General features: G+C 40.2%; 1 protein-coding gene across 1 annotated transcript in view; it reads left to right on the top strand.

The window, feature by feature from the left end:
* DPYS (dihydropyrimidinase) overlaps positions 1–15817 on the top strand; it is a 91281-nt gene that overhangs the window by 18935 nt on the left and 56529 nt on the right. The window contains exons 3-4 of the mRNA XM_017885198.1: positions 778–957; positions 3823–4012. Of these exons, the coding sequence (XP_017740687.1) occupies positions 778–957; positions 3823–4012 (370 nt within the window). The remainder of the gene's footprint in view (positions 1–777; positions 958–3822; positions 4013–15817) is intronic.

Here is a 15817-nt window from a genome sequence, read left to right as displayed (position 1 = left end):
AGGCAGGAGAATCACTTGAACCTGGGAGGAGAGGTTGCAGTGAACCAGGATTATGCCACTGCACTCCAGCCTAGGCAACAGAGCAAGACTCTGTCTCAAAAAAAGAAGAAAAGAAAAGAAAAAAAGAAAAAAAGGAACAATTATTGAGATAGCTTTGATATTAGCTTGCCCCTGACCCCTGGCAACCCTGAAGGCCTCTGAGCTTCCAACAGGTCCAGAGTCGAGTCTCCAGCTCTCACCTCCTAGGAGCTGCCAATGGATCCCATGCCTGCCACAGCTGGCTCTACAGCTAAACCCTGAGCTTGTGCTTTCTCGGGCATGCCTGGGTCCATCTGCATCTTCTACTTCCTCCTTCTAAGAACTCCACCCATGGCTTTCAGATTTGAACCTGAATCTTTACCTCACATTAATGTTCATTCCTGCTGGATCCATGATTGCTTCTGTTGCTGCCAACATGGCTTCAAGGTCATTTTCTAGAATAATTTCCTCGAATTGGGAGATAGATGCAGAGAATTTTATATCCAAGTACAGAAATAAAGTATTTTGGAAAAGCTATTCACTTTTCATGATTTAAAAGTGTGAGAGCAGCAGCAGTTTATCAGATGAAATGGGGTTTAACCTTGGAGAAAGATCAAGGCCTTGATTGCATTTTTGTGGAACTAAACTGTTGTCCTTATTTTACTTAGTTCTCTTCCAAATGCAACGTTTTAGAGAATGTTGAAATTATCATTTAAATTAGAGTAACATATTGTTGTTATGGTTGCTGCTTCCTTTTAGGTTAAAGAAGAAATGAAAATCCTTGTGCAAGATAAAGGTGTTAACTCTTTCAAGATGTTTATGGCCTATAAAGATCTGTACATGGTGAGAGACCTGGAGCTGTACGCAGCCTTCTCTCAATGCAAGGAAATTGGAGCAATTGCCCAGGTCCATGCAGAAAATGGAGACTTAATTGCAGAGGTAAGCATTTGCATTCCAAAGCTTCTACAGAAATGACAGCAGCCATAACTTAAGGTGAAGATGATTGGGACTACATAGGTAAACTCATTTAATGCATTGGAAGATGAGAAATCCAGAAATGGATTTTCTGCGGCTCAGAAACGGATTTTCTGTGACTCAGAAACTCCCGACTCCATTTACTCGAGTCCCTGCTCTCAGCTTTATGCAGGTGGTATGTGCACTAGAGTGAGGATTTCCCCTTGCAAACCAGCTCTTAGATCTCAAACATGTGCTGTTATGAAAACACAGATACTTTTCTTTGTGTCCTCCAGCACAGTTTTGGCTTTGTTGTTTTTCAGAAGCTCAGGCTGCTGGTTCAGAATACCAAAGCGTGGACAACATCAGTGTCATCTGATGACTTAAGCAGTGTATTAGGTAGCTGTTTAAAGCCCTGCTCTTTTCAGAAACTGGATATTAAAATGTACTCTGGAAGAATCTAGATGATATTTATTTCTCATGTTAGTCTCATTATTAATGCCTGAAGGGTACACCGTCTGCAAGATTTAAAGAGCTGTCTCTTGCCCTTTATATTAGCTGACTTTTTTTTTTTAAACTCCCTAGGCTCAGTGGCCACAAGGCAGAGAGGAATAATGAGAAGAGAGCGTGAGCTGTAAAAACAAAACAAAACAAAAAACAGACCAGGGTTTAAATTGGACTCTTCTGCTTTATAGTTTCATGACAACAGGAAGTCTTTTTACCACTCTGAGTCTGGACTTAATGCCCTTTTTGTAAGGAAGAAATAACATTTTGAAGAAGAAAGATAACAGGTCCAATACCATTTAGTGGGTTGGGTTGGGGAGCAAGTGCAGAGGATTATTCCATAAGAAAAGTAAAACTGATTACATAGTATGACAGGGAGTCACTTCAACAAGGATCCATAGTATTTTTATTTTGTTTGTCAGAATCAATATTAAATCTTAAACATAGATATTGCTTTTCAAAGATTGTGATTAGAAATAACTTCATATCTTTTTCACCTTTAATTTTTAAATTTTTTTTTATTTTTGTGGGGTACCTAGTAGATGTATATATTTATGAGGTACATGAGATATTTTGATACAAGCTTGCAATGCATAAGAATCACATTATGGAAAATTGGGGATCCATCCCCTCAAGCATTTACCCTTTGTGTTACAAACAATCCAATTATACTCTTTTAGTTATTTTAAAAAGTGCAATTATTTTTTATTTTTTATTATTATTATTTTTTGAGATGGAGTCTCGCTCTGTTGCCTAGGCTGGAGTGCAGTGGCGTGATCTCTGCTCACTGCCAGCTCCCCCTCCCAGGTTCACGCCATTCTCCTTCCTCATCCTCCTGAGTGGCTGGGACTACAGGTGCCCGCCACCACGCCCAGCTACTTTTTTGTATTTTTAGTAGAAACGGGTTTTCACCGTGTTAGCCAAGATGGTCTCAATCTCCTGACCTTGTGATCTGCCCGCCTCCACCTCCAAAAGTGCTGGGATTACAGGTGTGAGCCTTGCACCTGGCCAAAAGGTGCAGTTATTGATTATAGTGCCCCTTATCCAGTACTAGATCTTATTCATTCTTTCTAACTTTTTTTTTTTTAAACACACGAACCATCCCCACCTTCCCCCTCTCCCCACAGCTATCCCTCCCCACTAACCTTCCCAGCCTCTGGTAACCATACTTCTATTCTGTATCTCCATGAGTTTAATTGTTTTAATTTTTAGATCCCACAAGTAAGTGAGAACATGTGATGTTTGTTTTTCTGTGTCTGGCTTATTTCACATACATAATGACCTCCAGTTCCATCCACGTTGTTGCAAATGACTGGATCTCCTTCTTTTTATGGCAGAATAGTACTCCCTTGTGTATATGTACCACATTTTCTTTATCTATTCATCTGTTGATTCCAAATCAGGTTCCAAATTCCAAATTAGGTTGCTTCCAAATCTTGGCTATAGTGAACAGTGCAGCAACAAACATGGCAACGCAGGTATATCTCTTCGATATACTGATCTCCTTTCTTTTGCATATATGTCCAGCAGTGGGATTGCTGGATCATATGGTAGGCTCTATTTTTAGTTTTTTGAAGAACTTCCAAACTATTCTCCATAGCAGTTTTACTAATTTACATTCCCATCAACAGTGTACATAGGTTCCCTTTTCTCCAATCCTTACCAGCAGTTGTTATTGCCTGTCTTTTTAATATAAGCCATTTTAACTGGGGTGAGATGATATTTCATTGTAGTTTTGATTTGCATTTCTCTGATGATCAGTGATGTTGAGCACCTTTTCTATGCCTGTTTGCCGTTTGTATGTCTTCTTTGGAGAAATCTCTATTCAAATCTTTTGCCCATTTTTAAATCAGATTATTAATTTTTTTCCTGTAGAGTTGTTTTAGTTTTGTATATATTCTGGTTATTAATCCCTTGTCAGATGGGTAGTGTGCAAATATTTTTTCCCATTTCATGGGTTGTTTCTTCACTTTGTTGATTGTTTCCTCTGCTATGCGGAAGCTTTTTAACTTGATGTGATCCCATTTGTCCATTTTTGCTTTGGTTGCCTGTGCTTGCTTTTCCCCTTTTCAATAAAAAAAAGTGATGGTAAAATATGCATATGGAAAATTAACTTATATGATTAGAATATCAAATTTATTTTTACCAAATACACATGTTGTATATATGCACCCACACAGACATGTTCACACACACACACACACACATGCACACACACACACGCGCACACACACCCCTATACCTAACAGATCAAAAGCCTGGCATTGCATTTAATTTATGATAAAATAATGATATCTGTCATTAGTAAACCTTCCTTGCACATATGCACATTCCTGCTGTCTTTAGGGAGCAAAGAAGATGGTGGCTCTGGGAATAACAGGCCCTGAGGGTCACGAGTTGTGCCGCCCAGAGGCAGTGGAGGCAGAGGCCACGCTGAGAGCCATCACCATAGCCAGCGCTGTGAACTGTCCTCTCTACATTGTGCATGTGATGAGCAAGTCTGCAGCTAAGGTGATAGCGGATGCAAGGAGACACGGTAATTCCTGAATGTAACCTCACTTAGAACTCAGCGTTAGCTGAAGAGGAAAGTCCATGTCTGTGGCCTCTGCTTCAGTTTAGGAGAAAGTGCATGTGGATTTCCACAACTTTTCTTCCTCCCTTTTTATTAGCCTCCTGGTTTTGTTTATCCTTATGTGTGTCTGTTTTCCCCCACTTTTGTTCATCTTCATCCTTGCCTCTTTACATTCAGGTTTCATTTGTTATTTCTTCTCCATCCTTAGGACCCCAGGACATTTCCTTTAGCCACATGCCCCCACACTCAATGCCACTAGCGGCCACTTTTAAATATGATAGTTAAATGCAAAGCTCTCAGGTTTTTGTTTGTTTCTGTGATGGAGTCTCACTTTGTCGCCCAGGCTGGATTTCAGTGGCGTGATCTCGGCTCACTGCAACCTCCGCCTTCTGGGTTCAAGCGATTCTCCTGCCTCAGCCTCCTGAGTAGCTAGAATTACAGGTGAGCACCACCACACCCAGCTAAATTTTATATTTTTAGTAGAGGCGGGGTTTCATCATGTTGGCCAGGCTAGTCTCAAACTCCTGACCTCTAATCATCTGCCTGCCTTGGCCTCCCAAAGTGCTGGGATTACAGGTGTGAGCTGCCATGCCCAGCCCTCTTTCATTAATTTTGAAGAAGCTTCCCTATCTCTTAGGCAGCTCCACTACCCTTCCTCTACCTAAATCAGGGCAGTGCAAGGCACCTAGTACATGCTCAATAAATTTCTTTTGAATTGAATTGATTCATCTGACAGCCACTTGGGTGTTGGAGCAATTGAAGCAATTATCCAAATGGTATTTTTATGATGGTTATTTTAAGATTTTAAAACCTAAGTTATTTTTACCCCAGATTGCCTAATTGCCTCAGTTCTCTGGTTCAGTCTAGCATGTAAATATTCATCTTAAAGGAAAGAGAAAATCTCCTATTTTTGATAAGCATTGGGCAAATAAATGATTTCATTCTTTTGCCAATACTGGTAGAGAAAGGATGAAAAACAAATAAGGTGCATTTTACTCAGTGACTTTAGGCCCATGGTAGCTTCTGTCCTCTCAATTTTAGGAATACAGATAATCAGAGACAGTCTTATAATTCAACCTTGCTGTTTTTTTCTTTTTTTTTTTAAATTAAAACAGGCTGTATTTTTATAAGATTCATTATAAAAATAATGGGTCTCACTCTGTTGCCCAGGCTGGAGTGCAGTGGTACAATCACGGCTCACTGCAGCCTCTAACTTCCAAGTGATCCTCCTATCTCAGTCTCCCAAGTAGCTGGGACCACAGGCATGCGCCACTATGCTCAGCTAATTTTTAAATTGTTTGTAGAGACAGGGTTTCGCCATGTTGCCCAGGTTAGTCTGGAACTCCTGGGCTCAAGCAATCCTCTCACCTTGGCCTCCCAAAATGTTGGGATTACAAGCATGACCTACTGCATGGTTTTGGCATGTATATAATTGATATCAAAATAAATTTTGTCAAAATTTCTTCTTGTTGCATTAAGATTCAGTAATGATTTGTGCAAGCTGTGTGCACTTTTAAAATATAATCCATCAATATTTTGTGTTAAGAGTAGGCTTATTTCACATAGGAGTTAATAATGTCTTATTAACCAACCGTTTCTGATTGATACTCTCTCATGTAAAAGAATTTCACCCCTTAAAAAAGAAAATATAAGTACTGCAATTTTAAAGTTATAGGTTTTTCCCACCAGATGGTGCTGTTGCCAACTCTATGAGATGAGTTGGTCTGTAATTATTTGCTTTGTTAAGTCGTGTACCGGGTCCGTAATGTCAGAATATTATTTAAGGAACAGTGAAATCAGCAGAAATTTTCACTTCTAACCCATCTTCAAGCTCCAATTTTGACAGTTCTGTCAGGAAGCAGTTTCTTGATCTTGGGTATTTGTTTTTCATTGAGATAGAATTCCATTAGGAGCAAAGTAAAAGTCTAGAGAGGGTTTTAGAATACAGATCATAGGCAGAAAACTAGTAAATACAGATATTTTAATTTTATTGTAAATTATTTTTAAATTCAATATTATTTCTTGAATCTGTAAAACATTTGCATGGTCCAAGCATCAAAATTATATCTAAAAATGTTCAATGAAGTTTTACTTGCCTTCTCTAGCTCCTTCTTCCCGTACAGTATAAGTAACGATTTTTATTAATTTATTTCTGGCCTATCTTTACCATGTTTCTCTTTACCACATAAGAATATAGTTCTTCTTTCCTACATAAAAGGTAGCATACTGTACACCTTGTCTACACATTGCTTTGTTTTCCACTTGAAAATATGTTCTGAAGGTCAGCCCACATTAGACACAGAAATTTTCCTCATTCTTTTTTGTAAGTACAGAGTATGCTACTGTATTTATTCAATGAGTCCCCTACTGATGGACATCTGGGTTGTTTCTGATCTTTAGCCATTTCAAGAGAAACCACAGTGATGGCCTTTTGCATATGCTATTTCAATTTGTGAAAGACACATTCGTTCTGGAGGTCAGAAGCCTGAAATGGGTCTCACCAGGCTACAGTCAAGGTGTCTGCAGGGCTGCATCCCTCTCTGAGGTCCTAGGAAGCCCTTGCCTTGCGAGCCCTTGTGAGGCCTGTCGCATTACTTGGCTTGTGGCCCCTTCCTCCATCTTCAGCACCAGCCACAATGGTTGAGACCTTCTCACATCACATTATTTTGACCTTTTTGCCTCTCTCTTTCACTTTAAGGGAGACTTATATTAAGCCAACCTGATTAATTCAGGATGATTTCCCCCATTTCATGGGCCTTAATTTAATCATATCTATTAATCCCTTTGCCGTGTAAAGTAACATATTCACAGGACATGGGGATTAAGATGTGGACATCTGTTGGGCTCCATCTTTCTGCCCACCACAAAATGGGTATCTTGAGGGTAGATTCCTAGAAGTGGGATTGCTGGTTCAAATTGCATATGTAATTTTTGGGACATTGCTCATATTTTTCCCAAGGAATTATAGACATGAAATATTTAAAATACCACCCTAAACATTGTAGTTGAGTCAGCCTTACTGTGACAGTATAATACTTGTGCAATTGTCAAAGAGGCGACATTGCTTCAGAATAAAATAGTTTGAAAGATTCCCTACCCCATGCATGTGACCAAGGCATGGGATCAAACAGGGGCCCAAAGAGGAAGGGGTGGGCATAAACTGTGCCCAGCTGTTCACATGGTGACTGCATCAGCAAACCAAAGGACAGGTCCCTGTGGGTACAGTGGGACAAGAGCTGTTGGACCACACTGATCTCTTACAGAAGATGCATCTACCCTGTCTGCACTCATTTATTATCTCACATCATTTCTAAATGTAAAAGAGCAAGATAGATGTAAATAAGAAATCGTTCGGTTTTACACATTTATACTACGAAAATCTCCCATCTGTAAATACCATTGCCAGCCCATTCTTTTTTATTTTTTTATGTATTTTTATTATTTTTTTTGAGACAGAGTCTCACTTTGTCACCCAGGCTGGAGTGCAGAGGCGTGATCTTGGCTCACTGCAACCTCCACCTCCCGGGTTCAAGCGCTTCTCCTGCCTCAGCCTCTCCAGTAGATGGGATTACAGGCTCCCACTACTATGCTCAGCTAATTTTTTTGTATTTTTAGTAGAGACAGAGTTTCACCATGTTGGCCAGACTGGTCGAGGTGGCTCATGCCTGTAACCTCAGCACTTTGGGAGGCCGAGGCGGGTGGATCACCTGACGTCAGGAGCCCATTCTATCTTCAAGGGCCTTGACTCTCACAGTATGGTCCCTAGAATGCAGCCTCCACATTGCCTGGGAGCTCCCTGGACACGCAGAGCCTTGGGGCCCATCCAGATTCCCTGAATCAGAATGTGCATTTATAACTAGAACCCCAGGTGATTCACATGGATATGAAAGTCTGAGAATCACGGCTCCAAGAGGCACAAAGGAGATCCAATTATTGATTGCTTCATTGTGGTAGCCTAGAAATATAATGCTATTAAGTTTGATTTTATTGTTCAATTGCCAGCTCTATACCCAGAAGAGCGGGATAGTAATGACAACAACTAACAGCTTGCTGAGTGCTTAATATGTGCCTGGCACATAGTAGTATTTTAATCTCTTTTATCTCATTTCAGGTTTTACTATATTCTTATCAATGTGTTTTAATACACATTGTCTTTTCAAAAATTGTCATAATAATGCCTCATGCTCAATTTTACCACTCTTTTGTGATTGATGAAATTGAGGCTTGGGAGAGATTGGTGAATTGAGCCAAAGATCACTTTATTAGGAAGTGCTAAACTTGGAATTCAAGTCCAAATCTATGTGTCCCCAAATACCAAACTTTTTCTGTCACTCTCCACTCTGTTAAAGGAGAAATTGATCTGAAGTTGGGAAGACCTGGATATCAAGCTTGTATTTAATGGGCTTGGGTTTATTTATTTATTTTTAGAGACAGGGTCTCTCTGTCACCCAGGCTGGAGTGCAGTAGCACAGTCTTAGCTAACTGCCACCTCAAGTTCCTGTGCTCAGATGATCCTCCCAACCTCAGCATCCCAAGTAGCCGCAACTACTCATGTATGCCACCACACCCAGCCAATTTTTAAAATTTTTTGTAGAAGTGAAGTCTCCCTTTGTTGTTCAAGCTGGTCTTGAACTCCTGGCCTCAGGCGATCTTCCTGCCTCAGTTTCCCACAGCACTGGGATTACAGGAGTGAGCCACCACGCCTCGCTGGTTTTGGTGTTTTAAAATTTGTAATTGTAATTGGTTTTTGGTTTTTGGCATTACATTTAAATTTCTTATTTAAGACATTACCATCATTTTGCTATTTTTATCATTAAAAGATTAATTTTGGGGGTGGAAATGATGAAGTATTAAATGGAAAGTAAATATCTTCTATCTCTCTCAGCTCATTCTTTAGAGCCAGTGATTTTAAACTTATCTATCTTTAGTTTTTGGTGGTTACTTCCAAAATCCTAAACTATAAGTTTGTAGTGATTTGTAATTTTGACAGTATCACTTGACTCTCAACTATATGAGAAATGAATAATTTAGTTCCTGTAAACTTCCCACCTCCTGAGTTTTGTCAGTAATAAATGTCAATTCAAATAATATATTTAATTTTACATGTTTTATTTTACGTGTTTTAGCTATTCCTTTTTGTTTTTAGAGGCAGGATCTCACAGGAGCTGGAGTGCAGTGGCAAGAACACAGGTCACTGTAGCCTCGATTTCCTGGGCTCAGGCAATCTTCCTGCCTCAGCCTTCAGAGTGACTGGGACTATAGGCATGCACCACTGTCCATGGCTAATTTTTAAATTTCTTGTAGAGTCGGTGTTTTACCATGTTGCCCAGGCTGGTCTCAGGCTAACCTCCCACCATGGCCTCCCACAGAGCTGGGATTACAGGTGTGAGCCACCGCCCCCAGCCTGACATCTCTTCTCTACAGGCTGAAGAAGAAACTTAGAGGCCCTAAGTGCTCTCTCTCTCTCTGCCTCCTGCAGATGTCTACCAGCTGTATTATTATCTTTACACAGACTCTGTAACTCTGATTAGGTCTTCCATGCTTTCTCTATAGGTTGAGTCTAAAATTTAGAACCGTCGCAGGGTAAAATTATGGAAATATTCTTCTCTGTAGAAACTATTAGTGAGAAGAGAACTTCAGAGAAATTTATAGCACTAACTTGGAGTGCAAGTTAGTGTTACTCAAATTAATTCTCAGAGAAGCAATTTCCAAGTGTCAAGGTCAAGTGAGTTTTCTTCATTCCAATAGGACTCAAAAGCATGCCTTATTTTAGTTTGCCACATATTTAGACCATTATTGTCTTGTAAAATTTCTCGTTTCTCCTGACATTTTTCCAATTAGCTTTTTTTAAAATAGATTGAGAAAAGAAATATGTGCCTTCTTTACCATATCATGAAGAGTTCTAGCTTCTTCATCACACTTTCTATTGAATAGAATCAGCTCTACTTGCGGAGATTCTTTGTGGGAGGAAAATCTGCTGACTTTCGCTTTCATTTTTCATAGCTGCTTGCTAGGCCTGCAGTAGAGACGTCATTCTGGGATAATGAGATTGGATATACTGATTCCTGGTTTCCATATCTCCCCTTTTCTTGAATTACTTTGAAGATTTTCAGGTAATTTTTAAGGAAAAGTGTGTAAAAGGTGAATTTTCTGATTCCTTGTCTTCAGGCTTGTTGGGTGATTTGAATGGGCGTGGAATTCTTGGTTCCGAAATATTTCCTTCTGAATTATGAAGGCACAGTTTCCTTCTCTACTGGCATCCAGTGTTACTGAGGAACAGGCAAATCTCCATACAATTTCTTATCTTCTTATCACAAACTTTTCATTATTTGTAAGACTTGTATACTTTCTCTTCATTTTAGATATCCAGAAATTTCATTAAGACTATTACTGGAAAGGGGTTCCAATCCAGACCCCTAGAGAGGGTTCTTGGATCTTGCTCAAGAAATAATTTAGTGTGAGTCCATAAAGTACAGTGAAAGCAAGTTTATTACAGAAGTAAAGAAACAAAAGCATGGCTACTCCATAGACGGAGCAGCCCCGGGGCTGCTGATTGGGTATTTTTAATGTTAATTCTTGAATATCTGCTAAATAAGGGGTGGATTATTCATGAGTTTTTCAGGAAAGGGGCAGGGAGTTCCTGCAACTGAGAGTTCCTCAGTTGGCATGGCATTTGTAAACTGTCATGGCATTGGTGGGAGTGTCTTTTAGCTAATACATTATAGCTAATACATTATAATTAGTGTATAATGAGCAGCGAGGATGACCAGAGGTCACTCTCATTGTCACTTTGGTTTTGGTGGGTTTTGGCCAGCTTCTTTACCGCATCCTGTTCTTCAGTCCAGGAGGTTTCAGCCTCATTTTACTCAGCCCCTCTTCAAGATGGAGTCGCTCTGGTTGGAACACCTCTGACAAGGCCATATTTAGTAGTAGGCCTTTAAAAAATTTACCTTCATGTTCAGAGGCCTTTATCAATCTGACAACTGAGCTTTGATTCTGAAAATTTCTTCTGTATTTTCCTCCATATTCATTTCCTCTGTTTTCTTTTCCTGGGATTCCATCATAATCCTCTATGTCCTTTAACTAGTTTCACCTTTTAAAAAAATATTTGAATTTTTGCTCTACAATTTAGGAAATACTTTTGTTTTCCTGCCCTTCTAATACACTTGTGTCTTGGTAATCACACCTTTATTTCCAAGAAAATGTTCTTGTTTTTTAAGTGCTCTTTTTTTCCATGGTTGCTTATTCTTTTAATGTTTTCTTTCAATAGATGCATATCTTCCTTTTGAAAAAAATTTTGTACTTTATTTGTTTATTTATTTATTTTTATATAAAGACATAGTCTTACTATGTTACCCAGGCTGGTCTTGAACCCCTGGGCACAAGTGATCCTTCCGCCTCGGCTTCCCAAAGTGTTGGGATTACAGGCATGAACCATTGGGCCCAGCCTATCTTCTTAATCTAAGAATACTAATGAAGATTTTTTTTTTTTTATTCTCTTCTGTTTCCTGGGTTACTCTGTTTCTTTCTAGTTCAATTTTTCAGGTTTTTTTTTTGTTGTTGTTGTTGTTGTTTGTTTGTTTTTAGATGGAGTCTCGCTCTGTTGCCCAGGCTGGCACGATCTGGGATCACTGCAACCTCCTCCTCCCAGGTTCAAGTGATTCTCCTGCCTCAGCCTCCCGAGTAGCTAGGATTACAGGTGCCCACTACCATGCCCAGCTAATTTTTGTATTTTTAGTAGAGACAGGGTTTCGCCATGTTGGCCAGGCTGGTCTTTAACTCCTCACCTCAGGTGATCCGCCCACCTCTGCCTCCCAAAGTGCTGGGATTACAGGCGTGAGCCACTGTGCCCGGCCAATTTTTCAGTTTTTAAAACTCCTGGTCTTCCTTTTTGTGTGGGCGTGTGCTGTTTGTGTTTTCTTCAAAAGTCTGCTCATCCTTGGCTGTCCATATGTCGACAGGACAGTTCAGTTGGTCAGTGTGGGAGTGGGCATGGAATTCCTCTTCCACCAAGCATATCTGTTTCCTGAACTTGCTGTGTGAATGCAAATGGGACATAGTCACTGGACAGCTTCAGTTTAAGGTGTGGGGACCTCAATCTAGCATCAACACCACCTAAGAAGCTTCATTTCCCAGCAGAGGTGAGGGTGAGTGTTGAGAGACCCAGACGTCCTCCTCCCCTCCCCTTCACTACCCTTTCTGCTCCAGGAGGAAAGCTCTTCTTGACTCCTTCTACTCCTTCAGGTCAAGCTGTCACTCCCCCTAACTTTTCTTTATGAATTATTGCTATCCCATCTGCTTCCCACATTCCTATAATCTACTAAAACCCTGGTCAACCATGATTCTTCTTTCAACCCCAGTGCAGCTCAGGATTCTTTCCCTTTTGTCTGTCTTCACCAGGATTTTTATGTGAACTGGGAAAGAAGAGGTGGGGAATGTTCAGTGCATCCAAAACCTGAGGTTTCTTTTTGCTCTTGCCTTGATATTTTCTTTTAGCATTCTGCAATAAAAAGTGAAAAGCAAGTTACAGAAAGAAGAAAACTTTCAAGTCCAAGCCATCGAAAGTGGTGTCACCTTTGACAGTTTGCAAAGAATGCCCATTTCATGGTTAAGCCTTTTTTTTTTGTCCAACTTGAGTAACTATTAGGCTGGTGCAAAAGTAGTTGCAGTTTTTGCCATTACTTTCAATGGGAAAAACCACAGTTACTTTAGTACCAACCTAATAGGACTAGGTTAGTTCTCATCCACCCTTCTTGTGAGAAGATGCTTTTGCAAAGATGAGGCAAGGGAATCAGGCGTTTCTCCCTAAAGCATTATCCTTTTCTTCCAGAAGCAGAGTTTGTCTCCCTTGCTGCATAGCCCAAGTGTGAAGTTGGACAAACAAGCTGTCATTGTGTTTCATGTGGACAGTCCAGTCTGCCAGCCTCTGACTTCTATCACCCACTACAGTCTAGTTTTTGTCCGAAGAATGTGTGTGTCAATGTGTGTCACTGGCTTCAGAGACCCTTTTTAAATTTTGGTCTGAGTAGCTATGCATGTTCTTTTTCTGCCACAGTATTGGCATATAGGAATAGGAAAATTCCTATTTTCCATCATTAATGGCTTTTTAGGAAATACTTTGTGTACTTCACTTTCATACTTCCCAGTAGAACCTGTAGGCTCATGAATTCACTACCTTTCTGTGATTTGTTTAGAATGGTGGCAATTTCTCACAGCACTTTAACTTGATGCCCCACTTGCTATGTATCTGGCATTATTTGTTTCCCATTTGTGACTGAAATTGTCAATGCACTGATTTGCTGTTGTTTTGGTTTACAGTTAAACTTGTTTTAACTTGTCTTAATAAAGTTTACCTCTATTTTATATCCATGTTCCTGTTGTTAGGGTAAAAATATGATGCTCATTTGAACTTAACAAATATTTTCTTTATGTTTTTCATAAACAACAAAGTTCTTGGATGCCGAGCGCATGCTAGGTACTGTGCTCTAGGCATTAACTTTGCTAAGATGATTAAGATAATTTCAGATCTCAAGCAGCTCATAGTAAACTGGGCTAGATTGTGGTTGTTTAATGTGTTTGTATATTTGATTGTTGTTTATTTGATTTGATTTCGTTTGGTTTTAGTTTTGCTTATAATAGAAAGTTTTACTTAATAGGTGTATCTTTGTAAAATAAAAAGTTCTCTTGCAGAGAGGTGTAAACCAAAAATAAAATTCTAAGACCCCTTAACCATCTGAATGGACCTCTCCTCTCAGTCAGGGTGTTTCAAAGTTAACCTGAAAAACTGGTTCAGGCCATGCGGGGAAGGGAGGGTTGGACATGCCTCATTATGTCCTCCTCCCTTTTGGAATTCAGGAAAAGCTGACCAGCATTAACATCAACACAGACCTTAAGTCTAATAAAAACCATTTACAATCTGTTCTCTCTGAAGCCTGCTACCTGGAGGCTTCATCTGCATGATAAAACTTTGGTCTCCACAGCCCCTTATCACAATCCAAACATTTCTTTCTATTGATAATAACTTTTTCAACCAATTGACAATCAGAAAATTTTTACATCTACCTATAACCAGGAAGCCCCCACTTTGAGCTACCCTGCCTTTCTGGACCAGAACAATGTATGCTTACATGTATTTGATTGATGTCTCATGTCTCCTTAAAATGTATAAAACTAGACTGTGTCCCAGCCACCTTGGGCACATGTTCTCAGGATCTCCTGAGGGCTATGTCATAGGCCATTGGTTACTCATGTTTGCCTTAGAATAAATCTTTTCAAGTATTTTACAAAGTTTGATTCTTTTTGTCAACAGAGGCTTTGGTATTCCTATTTTCCATTTTATGTAAACTCTTTATGTAAACTCCCATATATTCCTCTTGTGTTTTGAAACATGGGGCGAAAAATCCACACAGTGGCCCCTCTCTTCCCAAGTTGTCACGCTGAGTGCTGCTTGGCAGTGTTGAACAAGAATACACCAAGTTTCATTTACTCGTGTGCAATGAACTGATGCTTAGGCACTAGTGCTATAGGCAGAATCAGTGTGCCAGTGGGTCAAGGTGATTTTGAGTCTCAAGTTTCCTTTCTTCTCTTTTTTTTTTTTTGGAAAAGAGTCTCACTCTGTTGCCCAGGCTGGAGTTCAGTGGCATGACCTTGGCTCACTGCAACCTCTACCTTTTGGGTTCAAGTGATTCTCATGCCTCAGCCTCCCAAGTAGCTGGGACTATAGGTGTGCACCACCATACCTGGATAATTTTTTGCATTTTTAGTAGAGATAGGGTTTCACCATGTTGGCCAGGCTGCCTTTCTTCTTTCTTGCATATGAACATCAGAACACTCCATTGTCCTTTAAATTTAGAACAAGATGATTTACATTACATCAAATTGCATAGCAGTTAAAAGCTGGCCATTAAAAAAATAGAATTGTGTGGCTATCAGGAAACTAACATTTGTGGAGTGTATGAGTTTTCTGTGGCTGCTGTAACCAAGTGTTACAGACTGGGCCGCTTAAACAACGGGAATTTATTTTCTCACAGTTCTGGAATTTTGAAGTCCAAAACCAAGGTGACAACAGGGTTGAGCAGGGTTGGCTTCTTCTGAGAGCTGTGGAGGAAGGATATGTTCCAGGCTTTTCTCCTTGGCTTGTAGATGGCCATCTTCTTCCTGTGTCTTCACGTTACCTTCCCCTACATGTGTCCAAATTTCCTCTTCAGATAAGAACCACAGTCTTGCCTGTAATCCTTGCACTGTGGGAGGCTGAGACGGGCAGATCATGAGGTCAGGAGATCGAGACCATCCTGGCTAACACGGTGAAACCCCGTCTCTACTAAAAAATACAAAAAACTAGCCAGGCGAGGTGGTGGGCACCTGTAGTCCCAGCTACTCGGGAGGCTGAGGCAGGAGAATGGCGTAAACCTGGGAGGCGGAGCTTGCAGTGAGCTGAGATCTGGCCACTGCACTCCAGCCCGGGTGACAGAGCAAGACTCCGTCTCAAAAAAAAAAAAAAAAAAAAAAAAAAAACCACAGTCATTGAATTAGGGCCCACCCCAATGACCTCACTTTAAATTTACTACCTCCATAAAGATCCTTTTTCCAAATACAGTTACATTCTGAGGTACCAGGGGTTAGGACTTCAACATGTGGATTTGCGCAGAGGACACAATTCAGCCCATAACATGGAATGTCTCCAGGGTCCCCGGAAGATTCTGGGTACTTTCATAAACATTAATTTATTTGACCTTCACAAAATTGCCACACTAGAGGGACATTGTGATC

The sequence above is a fragment of the Rhinopithecus bieti genome, unplaced genomic scaffold, assembly GCF_001698545.2.
Source record: "Rhinopithecus bieti isolate Rb0 unplaced genomic scaffold, ASM169854v2 scaffold_13352, whole genome shotgun sequence".
Classification (NCBI taxonomy): domain Eukaryota; kingdom Metazoa; phylum Chordata; class Mammalia; order Primates; family Cercopithecidae; genus Rhinopithecus; species Rhinopithecus bieti.
The sequence above is the reverse complement of the archived record's forward strand: the minus strand, read 5'-3'. Positions and strand labels throughout refer to the sequence as shown.